This window comes from Solea senegalensis, linkage group LG14 (genome assembly GCF_019176455.1).
Source record: "Solea senegalensis isolate Sse05_10M linkage group LG14, IFAPA_SoseM_1, whole genome shotgun sequence".
NCBI lineage: Eukaryota > Metazoa > Chordata > Actinopteri > Pleuronectiformes > Soleidae > Solea > Solea senegalensis.
The window spans coordinates 24,787,731-24,801,444 of record NC_058034.1 but is presented as its reverse complement, the minus strand read 5'-3'; the positions used below and the strand labels follow the sequence as shown (position 1 = coordinate 24,801,444).

Genomic DNA, 13,714 nt, shown 5'->3' with positions numbered 1-13,714 from the left:
TTTTAGAGGGATGCTATGGCTCAGTCGGTGGAGTGTATTGTCCTCTAACCAGTGGGTCAGTTGCTTGATCCTTGGCTCTCTGCATGCCAGAGTTTCCTTGGGCAAAACACAGAACACCGACACTGCTTCTCTGCCAGCAGTGTGTGAATGAGTGTGAGTGATGTGTGATAGAAGAAGCACTGCATATAGATGCAGTGTATGAATGCGTGTGTGAATGGGTGAAAATTGCAGTGTTAAGTGCTAGTCGTCAAGACTGACGTGACATGAGACGAGATGTATTGTTAGATATTGGATATCGACACAGTGATATGATATCTGTGACGTTGTGGCGTTAAAGGATGTTGCAGAACTGATGGAGAGTCATTTAGTGTAATATCAATTAATCAGAGAATGAAATTGACATACAATGACATGAAAAAGCACTCTTCTTAACTCTTCTCCTTATATGCATTCAGTGGTTCTCACAAATGTAAATATCTTTTATCAAACATTAAAAAGACAAAAGAATCCTCTCAATTTTAAGTTATAAACTGTACTTTAGTTTGTACAGTTCAATGACAGTTAGATTACTGACATTACTGCATTTTGGAGGGTGGATACTTGTACCTGTGACAATGACAATAAAGATCTATTCTATTTTATGTTTCATATATCATATAGCTGATTATAATTTATTCTCATTGTCTTGTGAGAAGCACACATGTTAAAAAAGACTGGCATGAGCTCAGAGAAACATTCTGGGTCCAGCTTTATAGTAAGATACAGTATAATATCTATATATCAGGACATTTGTATTGCCCAGCTGAATAAAGACCATTAAAGAATTGAGTATTTTGTATTTATTTTTGTAAGTTATTAGACGCAATTGTATGCAATTTGCTAATTTTAATTTTTTAAACTGCAACTGAGTCTTCTTTCAAGGTGCCCTCTCACTTCTGCATTATTTTCATCTACACATGCTCAACATGCTTTGAATTATTAGAACAGCGTTAATGTTCTTTGTATTATTGTCTTTACATTTCAGAAATCACCGTTACTATGTCTGACGTGAAGCCACAGAATGCACGAGAGGACAAAGACGTGGCGTCAATGTCTGACAGGCCGGGTCACACTCAGGAGCCATTACAGAGTCACACTTTTTGTCTGAAAAACAATGCTGCAGGCCCGTCCTCCGAGGAGCACGAAAACCCTTTAAATGGAACCCAGCTGATTCCATTTGTATACAGCAGTGTCCCTGCTGTTCCCCAAGCAGGCAATTCATTGCCTTCAGGAGCACTTGTTAATGGACCTGCTTCACACCCCACCTCAGAGGTGCACCGTGTCCTGAACAAAGGTGCCGCTTCATCCAACAATGTCCCGGGCGCCGCGTGGCAAGAGGGGAAGAACATGAGCCCTGAGGTGTTGCCACCACCTAGTGAGCTTCAATCAGACGCTTGGAAAAACACAGTGGGGCCCACTGTAAAAACACCGGCCACACAGCCATGTGTCAACACGCCGCCATCTCACTCAAAGAAGAATGAGTCTAAACTGGCCTGTTCTGCTCCATCAGGTGACAGCGTGGAGCAAACGCATGTTAGCATACCTCACACAAAAGAAACAATAGAAATGAGATCTCAGATCTCCTCTGATGATTACGGTGATGCTGAAGTAATCAGGTGGGATTCAACAAGAGACTGGGTCTTACATGGTGGTGAAAAGCAGGGGAGTGGAGTGCAGCAGCACAGTAGTCATGTAAAAAGCATGTGGGGCTCTGGAGAAAAGGTCAACAACAGCTTAAATCACACATGCAGCCGTAATGATGCTGGAAATGTTGACAATGCTCACAAAGATGATTCTGTAGTTGCACAGTGTGGTATTAAATATTCTGCGTTGCCATTCAGAAATCGTTCAAGGAACATGGTGTTAGAGAGAGAACATTGTGTTTGTAGTGAAGCACAGCGAGGCTGTAATGATGAAAATGACCCTGAACATAAAGAAGGTGTTAGTCAAGAAGTAGAACAGCTGAAAACAGAGCAACTCCATCCATCTTTCTTTTCGTGCACAATGTGCGACATTAACTTCAAGGAAAAAACACATTTCCATAGACATATGATGTATCATTTAGGCAAGCATAATCAGGTGAAGAGCGAGGCCTTTATATGCACGGAGTGTGGGCGTTTGTTCTGTGATAGGAACTCCCTCATGAGGCACATCATTATTCACCGAGACAAGCTGCAACTTATGAAACTGATGGAGGAAATCAAAGGCCTCAGGAACGTGGAATCTGAAGGCGGGGGCACCACAGCGTTGTGCCCTCACCCCGCCTCGGTTTGCAGGTGTCCAAAAATCTTGGTCCAGCATGCGGCGACGCGCAACAATGTGAAGCACTACTACTTCTGTGACGAGTGTGACTATGTCACGCTCACACAGCAGGCACTCAAACTACACTTACGTGTCACACACCGCACTCAGGACACCGCAACGATTCACGCCAGCCACGCCGAGAAAGCTGCACATGTCCAGTTTCAGTGTAAAATGGGGATTCTGCAGAGTCAGCGTTCACACCAGCCTGGAGCTGAAGCCTTTTTCTCCAAGCGTTTCAGTGGAAAAGAGGACGGTCACTTGCAGACGTCCACTGTCCCCTCCCCTCAGGTCAAGCTCCACATCAGCTGCAACAAACGAGCACCATCGCCGTATTTGTGGAGGATCAGCAGGCACGGGAATTTATGCCTGCGGCCGGGAGACAATCTCGACGTGCCAACTGATCTCACCTGTGCGGTGGAAGAAGACGGCGCTGAAAGAAATGGCTGCTCGGCGCAAAGGAACCGTGCTGACACTGGAGCGGTCTTACCATCATCTCCAAGTCTTGAGTTAGACCAGGTGTCTTGTGAGGGAAGCACACAAGGCCGAGTTAACCAAAAATCTCTATCAATGAGGAACATGTCAACACTTCTCCAAAGCAGTATTGACAAAGTGAAAGGTTGTGTTTTTCCAGGTTTTAGCCAGAGGCAGAGGAAACACTCTGCTGTCAGGGAGCTGGAGAAAGGCTGTGAGGCTAACCAGAGTGAAGGGAACCCGTATGATCAGAGGTGTTCCGCCAAAGACCAAAGTCAAGATGATGAGGCTGAAGACTGCAGTGACATAGAGCAGCTCGTCATCAAGGAGGAGTTTCTCGAAACGTCAGTGTGTGAAAATCCACAAGAATCGCCGTACGCGTCCAAAAGGGACAGCTTTGGTGTCTCATCCTCGCAAGTGCTCAAACACAAGCGCTGTCCGTACTGCCCGGCCATGTTTGAGTCCGGAGTAGGTCTGTCCAATCACATGCGAGGGCACCTTCATCGAGCTGGATTCAACTATAACGCTCGACACATGGTGACGCCGGAGCAAGTGGTGCTGCAGGACCATCGCCTGCGAACCAGAAGGAGGACCCGCACCGCAATGAGGAAAACCAGAAAAGGTTTGAGATTTAAGTCAAATATAGACAATCAAAACCTTAAGTGTCTTTTATACAAAAAATGTTTACCTATGATCTGCAATTGACAGTCACTTCCTGGTTACTGTAAATATGACTGACTTTTTCTGGTAAGTTGTCACAGCCAAAGATGCAGAGATGTTCAACAGTCAGTGTCTGAAGACCAAACCAAAGAGTGTTTAGTGATGAATTATAATATATATATGAATTATTATATATATATATATATATATATAATATATATGGGAGATGAATTCAGCAGTGCTCCACATCTGTCCCCTCATGATGGTGCTTTTTTTTCATTGTAGTCCATGTTGAATCTCTACTAAAACTAAAGGGTCTGACTTATATTTCAGTTGTAAGTGATTCTTTGTGCATGTAGTCCATTGACTTGGTTGATGAAATAAATGATAAATCAGCATTTTCCCAAGTTGTAAAAAGTCAGATTCACTATAAACATTCATGGCTAATGGTTATGCTAATGGTTGGATTCACCGAGATCTTGCATTCCCACCAATGATTATTGTTATTGCATGAATATTGTCATTGCATATCATGATGGAACATTTCAGAGAATTTCGGAAGTCTTTGTTTTTAATATGTAACGGCTTCTAATGACTTTATCTTCCAATGCAGCTATGAAGCCAGAAACCAGGGGGAAACATATGTGTCCACTATACTGCGGTCAGTTTGATACAAAGACCGGCCTCTCCAACCATGTGAGGGGACACCTGAAGAAAATAGGTAGAAGTGTCAGCGGCACCACTAAGTCCCCGCTGTGCATCTTGAACGGACTGCTGCTGGACAAAAAGGAGCATGAGCACATCCTGCGGGTTCTCAAGAAGGACCAACCTCCAGCCTCTCAGAAGATCAGCAGCAGCAACAGCAGTCTGGACGTGATGCATGCTGTTCTACCAGTGACATTCCAGTGTGAGATGAAGAGGCCACAAACCACAGGAGGTGGATTTGTACCAAACCATGAGGTGCAGACCTTCACAGAGAAGATGCAGTGCCAGACAGAAGCACACAGAGGTATCAAGGCCTCCTCTAGTACTTTAGCTAAACTGCTCAAGACCAGACGAGAACTTATGGAGCTACCAACAAGAAGCAGCCAGAAAGAGTGCGCTGCCAGAAAGCTCTGCAGTGAGGAGACGACAAGTGTGGAGCAAAACCACATTCAAGGTAGAAAGTCTGTTTCCTGGGCTTTGAGCATATTCACTTGAGGGCATCACAATATTCTAATTCAAATTTCTCGTTGTTGCTTTACAGCAAAAAGACCCATGTCTTGCCCAGTCCGGCCGATGGCCTCTCTGTGTGGAGTTGGCATGTTCTCTCCATGCACATGTGGGTTTTCTCTTGATTCTCCAGTTTCCTCCCCCAGTCCAAAAACATGCAGATTGGACCCTCTAAATTGACCATAGGTGTGAATGTGAGAGTGAATGTTTTTTGTCTCTCTGGCCCTGTGATGGACAGGTGAGTCTACGGTGTATCTCACCTTTCACCCTATGTCAGCTGGGATTGGCCCCAACGGCCCTCGTGACCCTCATATGGGGGATATAGAAGTAGACAATGAATGAAATCAAGTCAATTGATAATTATGAGGAAAACAATTCACATTATTGACTTATGTCCAAGGTCCATCATCAAACACAGATGGGCCAATCACAGCAAGTATCAGCCTCACAAATTAGTCATACATTCTGAGGTGAGACCAGATAACCCTTGGTGATAGTTTTTTTTGGGTTTCTGGTTGGAAGTCCCAGCTGACACAAGGCGAACGACGCGGTACACCGTGGACAAGTCGCCAGTTCACTGCAGGGCTAACATACAGAGATCAACAACTCTGCAGCAAAACCGGACCAGGTCATAAACCCTAGGTGTTTTTGCTTCAACAGTGCTAACCACTACTCTGACACGTGGTTCCACCCATAAAACATTTGTTTAGCTTAAATAGAACACAGCTGCTGCTCCACAGATTCTCTGTATGCTGTTCATGTACCCACATCAGCATTTAACCAGCAATTTTACCGTATCACAGTTCAAATGCCACATAAACTGTAGGCAGAAGCCAGATAATAATTCAGAATAATTATTTGATATGTGGGGGGAAAATAACATATATTGGGACTTGGATGTTTTTGAAGTTCATATTAAATAATCATGAGGTGCCTCTTGATGTTGAGTCAAAAATTCCATCCGTGTTTGCACAGGTTTGATTAATGTTTGTCCAAATCAAACTTTTCAGGCAGGGACCAAGAGGGAAAATGATTTTTATTATTTATACAACAGGCTAAAAACATAAGAAGCCAACAAAAACAAAACAACATACACATTCAATTGTGATTGTCTAGATTAGTTAATAATACTTCTCTTGCCAAGATCACAACAACGCAGTAAGGAGGAGTTGTAATTCATCAACAGTAATTCATCTAATCTTGCAATATTAATATTGTTCGTTCACATGCTCCAGTGAGGGTCACGAGATAAGTTGTTGTTTTCACCGTGTGGGAAATAAATATGGACACTCTTAAAGCTTGGCTCTGTAAGTTGTTTCTGAAACTTCCAATCTTAATTAAACTGCAAAGCCTTGCAAGGTTTCCCTCACGAGCTGTAACCAAATGTAATATAGAGAGCTCAGATAGCTGACATCACACAAACAAGGTTACGCCCTCTGGCAGGATTCTATGCTGTTCACCTCTGGGCTATAGAAGATTCAGGCAATCTTTCAGGCAACTCATCTCTTTACCAGCTGTTTTCATACTATAAGTGAAGATGGGCGATAGCTATTGTGCTGCAGGATGCCAAAACAGTTGAAGACAGGCTAATGGGAGAGAATTTTACCGCATCCTCACAGATCCAGTAAAATGGTGGCGGTGAATCGTGCTATGAAACAACACAGCGATGGGAACCCAACAAACAACTGATTCCTTGTCGTTTCTTGTTAGCTTCTTGGTAAATAATGGACTAACTGACACACATGCATGGAACTGTGGTGACTTAGGTTTACACAAGACACAAATGAGAGACTAGTGACTTGTAAAGCGGTTGTTTAGAAAACTGTCTGTACAGTACTACTTCCATGACCGGAGTACAGCTCGCTAAAAAAATGCAAGTGGAAACGCAACGTAACCGTGCCGTGCTGAGGCGAGTCGGTGGAAACAGACAGACAGACAGACAGACAGACAGACGACAGACGGAAACACGCCATTTATCTAGATTCTCATTCATTCAGGTCATCGTTGTCCAAAACACAAATGCCTCTCCAGAACTGAAGAAGCCTCTTTGTGAAACTGTCAGTACAGTAGTGATGTGTCATTCGTGAACGATTCGTTCAAAATGAACTAATCTTTTATATGACTCGGGAGTAATGAGTCATCTCAGTGAGTGATTCGTTCATTTTCATGCAGTACCTTCCTTCGCCACATGATGGCAGACAGCTGCATAAGCTCAGCAGGACAGGAAATAGAAATGATTAGTCCAGGATTCACTCAACTGAACGAGCGTCCGTCCTCAGGTCACGTGACAGCTACCGAGTCACTGTCGTGCTGTTAAACAACAATGGCAGAGAGGATACAGGACACAAGTCACTTGTCACTTTATTGAGGTGTGTATTTGCTTTCCTAGGGTTTCATATGGTTTGAATTGCATTTTGTTTATTATACTTTGTCAGCTGAAGCAAAACGATGTTGCCTACAGTGTTAAGTGTTTGAGAACCGCGGTCTTTTTTACAACGCCCACAAGAGGGATACAGCGCCACTCGCTGTAAAAATGAACGAAATGAACGTAATGACTCAAAAAAAGATTAGTTCAATTTACTGTCCGAGAGTAAAAGATCCGAGTCAGTAAGAAGAGTCGAACTTCCCATCACTACAGTCCAGTTGTGTTTTATATGAAGATGGATTTACAGTTTGTGAGTGGAAAAAAAACATGTAAAACTGCACAAACAATCATAATCTAGATAATTATAAACTGAAATGAAAAGTACAATTAAGAAAAGTTATTTCTTTATTTTGTAGAATCTTGTTTGGATTTACCTCTTGTCATTCAGAGTATTTATGAACAGACATTGATTCTTAGCAGCGTTAGTTTTGGTTATGAGACTAACCTGTGATTTCTCCCTCTCCCTCTCTCTCTCTCTCCCCCTCTGTGTAAGTGTGTGTATTCTACCCTAACCCTCTTGAGGTGCTGTATGTGAAAATTGTTCCCCCTGAAGACACACAATTGTGTTCTACTTTTCCTGTGACACTTTTCAAACAGGGAAGTGCAAATCACATGTTGGGAATGAAAGCAGGTGAAAGAGGAGTTTGAGACAGTTTGTCTCAATAATGAAATTACTGCGTGAACTCAAACACCGTCCCACGGTGCGTTTCCCTTTAAAATGCCATCAGATTTTGATGATCCTAAACTAACTAGACAAATCTAAACTATGATAACACAACATGTTTTCGATGCATTAGCCTCGTTGTTTTTCTGACTTTGAATTTCTACGTCTTGCAGGTGAGCCCAGACAGATTTGCTTCCCTGCTGCTGTCAGTCTGTCTGCTCGTCTCCATGGCGATTCAAGCAGGAAGAGGTTTGCTCTTTTTGAAGATTCAGGTATGTTTCTGACAAAATGTACACACCTGTGTTTCCTGTGCGCTGTATTAAAAAATCTGCCATCAACGTTAGATCAAGTGGCTCCAACTGAATAGAATATTTATGATGAATGCAGCGTCTAGAAATGTGTCACCATGAAATTTTCAATGCATTCTATTTTATTATTAGTATTGTTAATAATAATAACAATACTAACAATAATAATAAATAAATAAAAGGACGACTACATTCACTAATACAGAAGAACATATGAAAGGATTAAAAAAAACTTGGAGCATTTCACTGAAAATATACTTATAAATGCTTGTTTTAATAATTCTAGTTTTTATTCTTTGTAGTTGGAACTTGGATTTCCAACCTCATCCACCCTGGCACGGGTTTCCAGGCTGCCACCATACACACAAGTCTACTTTTACCATTAATAGCACTTGTGTTGCATTTGTCAGTCAGTCATCATCTAACCGCTTTATCCTCCACCAGAGGGTCGCGGGGGGTGCTGTGCCAATCTCAGCTACATCGGGCGATAGGCGGGGTACACCCTGGACAGTTCGCCAGTCCATCGCAGGGCCACACACAGATAGAGACAAACAACCATTCACTCCTATGGTCAATTTAGAGTGTCCAATTCACCTAATCCCCACATTGTATGTTTTTGGACTGTGGGAGGAAGCCGGAGAACCCGGAGAGAACCCACGCACACACGGGGAGAACATGCAAACTCCATGCAGAAAGGCCCTTTTTCCAACCGGGGCTCGAACCCGGGTCTTCTCGCTGCAAGGCGAGAGTGCTAACCACTACACCACCGTGTGGCCCTGTGTTGCATTTGTTTCACAGTAAATCATGTTGGTACACTGTTTGCTGTGACAATAGCGAACAATAGCGAACAATGGCTATATGGATTGGACGCAAACATACTGGAATTAGTGCTGTCAAGAGATTAAAAAGATTGAGCGATTAATTGACTATGATCTGTAATTAATTGATCTAATTAATCTCTTTTTTAATCCCACCTAAAAATTACTTAGAGCCCTCAACTTGCCCTCAACTTGAGGTATTTTCATTTAAATTCTTTATTACATTATTGTGGCAGATCAAAAGATTGATATATAACAAAACCGATAGATGCAGCCATTTACATTCCGCTGTGTTCTTTTGTCAAACTCCAAATAATTAGAAAATACAAATTAAAAATAAAACGTTGCTAACGTGCCGTCGGGTCGTGTCCTGTTCATTGGGCCGAGAACGCTCATTTTCATGTCTCCGCCGCTCCTCACCCTCCAAACACTGACTGACTGACCATTGTTTTCCAACCCCAACAACTCAAGCACAAGAAGCCCAACACATAAAAAATGGATTTTACAACAAAGCTGATTCAATTAAAAATTAGATTAATACGTTTAAAAAACATAACACGCTAAAGTAAATGGACCGTAGCATAATAACGACTAATGAGCTAAGCTAACATAGCACCGGTCTACATTAGCCTAGCTTTTTTTGTCTTTTATCTTTACCTCAAACATGTAAAGCATACAAAAGACAAGGCAGTGGGGAAAAAAATTACCATATTTCATGTTTGGAATGTACTGTACATGAGTGTGGCATATTACTAGAACTTGTGTTTGTGGTAATACGAGTCACTTGGTCTGGTTACCGGGCCCGTACGAGCGCAAACAATACATACAGATGACTAACTGTGGGATAAGTGACTTACTTTTCAAACTACCAAACAAATTCTTAGTTGTAGTCCCAGTTATTTCATTCATGTAATGGGAAAATAACATATTGAGGAGCATGTTTGCTTTGGGGTGACCCTGTCTGTAAGAAGTGAACACTATATTGCAGGTTGTGACCGCAAACAGGAGAGACTGAGGCCCGAACAGAAGCAGAGTTCACCCTCCTTCAACGCTCAGATGTACACGCTCACCTGCAGGTGAGGTTACACGTGTAAACATGGTTCACTCGGACTCAAGTCCTATCATCCTGATCTGATTCAACTAAACAAACTATAATACACTAAACCTGTGGATCTCAGACTGTGGTATATGGTACGCGAGTGGTACTACACCACTATATTTTATCGTTGTTACGTTGAAAGCTCAATGTTATCTCGGGTGGTACTTGGTATAAGACATTTCAGAACCACTGAACTAAACAATCCATCCACCCCCACCAAGTCTTGAAGTCGTGACTCCTCCTTTTCCTGTCCTTCTGCAGATTCTGTGATCTAGTCTTCGAGGGCCCTCTTTCTATTCAGGAGGACTGGATCAGGCATTTACAGAGGCACCTTCTGCACAACAGTGTGCCTCACTCAGGAACCAGCATGGTGGAGGTTTTAGAGTCTTGGTCACAAAACACACATAAGCATGTTTAATAGGCACACAAAGTTATGCAACTTGTTATGTTAGATTCATCTGCAACTGCTTGTGTACGCATATAATAGTTAAGATAGTAAAAGTAATAATAATGGTCAATGGCTTATCCCATTAGCTAATACAACTTGTGATTTGTTTTCCCTGTTGTTTACATTGGACATGACAGCAGCAGAAAACACAGTGACAGAGCTAAATATTGGAAAAAGTATATTTTGCATGCATTTCACATGATTAAGAAGTGCCTTATAATTATTATTATTGTTATTATCGTGATGAAAGCGATATTTTTAAAAACATTATCATAGAATAGAATGATACTTGTAACTTAGAGACACCTCTGATTATATATGTATTTTAATAAATCTCTTGCCAAAGTTTAAATTAAGCATTGCCACTGCTGTACTTGCTAAATGAATTCATTATTGTGTTCTGCTGAACCTTCTGTTTCTGTTTGAATTATATCAAGAAAACTTTTGTAAAAAAAACTTTAGTTAAAGCCACCTATTGTTATTCTCTCTTATAGTGGCACCTCTGTATTTCCGAAGGATTTCATTCTCACATGAATAGCAATGTGTTGTCATTATGACTTTTAATATTCATACTGTATATACTGCTTTAAAAGCCAATATAATTCAGATAAAGTAACTGTACCTACATTTATCTTAATTAAATACACATTTAAGCTCTATAATAAACATTTGGTTTATCATTTTATTTATGTACATATTATGTCTTGAAACATTCAATTACACTCGAGTAGATAACATAACGGTAATATTCCTATTTCGATCTCTTCATTCAACATGTTGAATTATAATATTAAATTGTCTTTCTTACTGTTCTCACATTTCCATTCAGTTTTGATTCCTGCTTCTCTGATCACATGTTCTCACATGTTCTTTTTTGTTTGCACCCGTGTCACGTCCCTTATAGCACTCACCCATTCAGTCTATATGCAAGACTTATATGGCATAAAAATAAATACAGGTCTCGAAGTATTCCCGCACCGCGCCGCGATATGGCTCTCAACCTAACATTCATTATTAGAAGCACAATCGGGCTCATTTTAGCAATGCGGCTAGTGTTTGTTCACTTATGTACGTTGTTGGCTTAGAAAAGCCACTATATGCTGTCAGCGGTAAAAAGTGCTTGCGGCACGAGTCTGACCGTAGAGCAGCCGTGCGCACAGTACATCAGGGCAAGACAAAATGCCATGTGTTTAGCATAGCATGCCAACATGTACGTTTTTAATAAACATTGTTGAAGCTACGGCAAGCTATGAGAGCCAGTCATAAGGTTTCAGGAGTGTTTGCTCCTCATAATCCTCACATTTCAGAGATGGGGTATAGAAAAAGGCTGAAGTGTAAGACATTTTATTAAGAGTACAGGTTTGTATGTTGTCAAATATCTTTTGCTGTATCTACTGTAAAAGGAAAATGCTTAAGTTGCACTTGTATTATTTTTGTTTTGCACTAGTGTTTGCAGTTGTGATGAAATCTGTCTTACTGTGTTACTGTTAATGTTAAGTATTTGTACTTTTCTGTGCAAGGGACTCACAATCTGTCCTGTGCCAGGGTGGTGAACACCAAACCAAAATTAGGTTTATAATATTTTTACAATAAAGTTTGTTATGATAAGATATAACAGGAAATGTATCATGTTTTTTTTCCAAAAGTGTTCACAATGTAACTTCTAAAATTCTAATTTTACATTAAATATTTCACATTGTAATGTAATTCATATTGCATTTTTTTTTCCTTTACCATAAACTCACATTCACGTTTTAATGTGATATTGATCTGTCAGTGAAGCCAGTTTTTCTATCTTCAATCCTTAATCTCAGATGACAGATTTTTTTCTTGCATAAAGCACATTTATTTAGTCTACCACTTCCCAGCTGACATAGGGCAAAAGGCAGGGCCACACCCTGGACAGGTCACCAGTCCATCGCAGGGCAAACACACAAACAACCATTCACACTCACAACCACAGTCCATTTAGACGTATCCCCTTCATGTATTTGGATTGTGGAAAGAAACAGGAATACCTGTAGAAATCCAATATGCACAAACCTGGGTCTTCTTGCCACGAGGCAAGAGTGCTAGGCACTACTACTCCCCCTTTATTTGCCATATTTTTACAACCCTTATTGGATGTAAGATTTTTACCCTATTGTTCCACTGTGTGTAATTTCAGGCCTGTGAGTTATTTTAAACTTCAGTTTGTAGCATCACATGGCTCAGCGTTTGATGTATCCACTGCTTGATCGCCATGTCTGGGTTTTCAACTTACCAGTGGCAGAGGGGGCCAACCCCGCAGTTTATCTTGGGCAGTATTTAAAGCAGCGATCAAAGCTGTACAAACCAATTGTCATCATGCTTCTCCGGAGGGAATTGTGAAGTACATTAATGCTCCTTCTTTGGGAAATAATTGTGCCACTCTGTGACTTCATTAGGTCTCCTGGCTGTTTCAGAAGATGTTCTCTCTGGAGGTTGAAAGCCACATTGCTGGCAGACAGCATCCCAAGGGGCTGAATGAATAAAAAAGGAGAAATTATAATGAGATTGGGTTAGCCATGACCAGAATCAGGCTTTTCATTATTCCACTGGCTGGAGAAGGAGAGAGAGAGCGAGAGGGAGTGGGAAGGGGGTGGGTGAGTGAGTGAGTGGGTGGGAGGGGACAACGCTGACATAAAGATGTGTTGTTGCAGGACCTACACTCACCATCTGCCACTGGGGTCCAATGGTAGGCAGCCAATGCATGCTTATCATTGCCATGGGTATCAAAGGGGGCCTCCTCTCTGGAGATTGCCCCATTAAAACTGCAAATGTCAACTGTATACGCCCAAAACACAAGGGCCACATTTAATCCAGAGCTAACACTTTGACTATGGATGTAGCAAATTAAAATTTGAAGACACATGAGGAAAACCTTTGAGCACCATCAGGCAGTTTCCTATTGTGTATGTTACATTTGTAACGTGTAGAGATGTTGGTTGGATTTATATTGAATTTCTCAAAGTCAGACTAAGGTTGTGTTCAGATTAATAGCCACATTGTTCAAATCTGATTCATTACAGATCAGATTTGATGATTCACATTCATAAAATGTCTCACATCAGAACACAACTGCCCTCTCAACTGGAATACATGTACACAGATACAAGTACCACTAAGATACATTGTGATTTTATTAATCCTTCATCATGGAAATCAGAAGCTAGGTAATTTGTGAGTGAGATTTATCCCTAGAGATAGATACCACTGTCCATTGTTGTTGGATTTAAAAAAATTAA

General features: G+C 41.3%; 1 protein-coding gene across 1 annotated transcript in view; it reads left to right on the top strand.

Annotated features, from left to right (window-relative positions):
* znf644b (zinc finger protein 644b) overlaps window positions 1-12,069 on the top strand; it is a 46,576-nt gene extending 34,507 nt beyond the window's left edge. The window contains exons 3-8 of the mRNA XM_044043632.1: window positions 1,025-3,436; window positions 4,088-4,633; window positions 4,721-4,795; window positions 7,949-8,047; window positions 9,890-9,977; window positions 10,262-12,069. Coding sequence (XP_043899567.1) covers window positions 1,039-3,436; window positions 4,088-4,633; window positions 4,721-4,795; window positions 7,949-8,047; window positions 9,890-9,977; window positions 10,262-10,418 — 3,363 coding nt within the window. The 5' untranslated portion in view covers window positions 1,025-1,038 and the 3' untranslated portion in view covers window positions 10,419-12,069. The remainder of the gene's footprint in view (window positions 1-1,024; window positions 3,437-4,087; window positions 4,634-4,720; window positions 4,796-7,948; window positions 8,048-9,889; window positions 9,978-10,261) is intronic.
* Window positions 12,070-13,714: the final 1,645 nt, after the last annotated feature.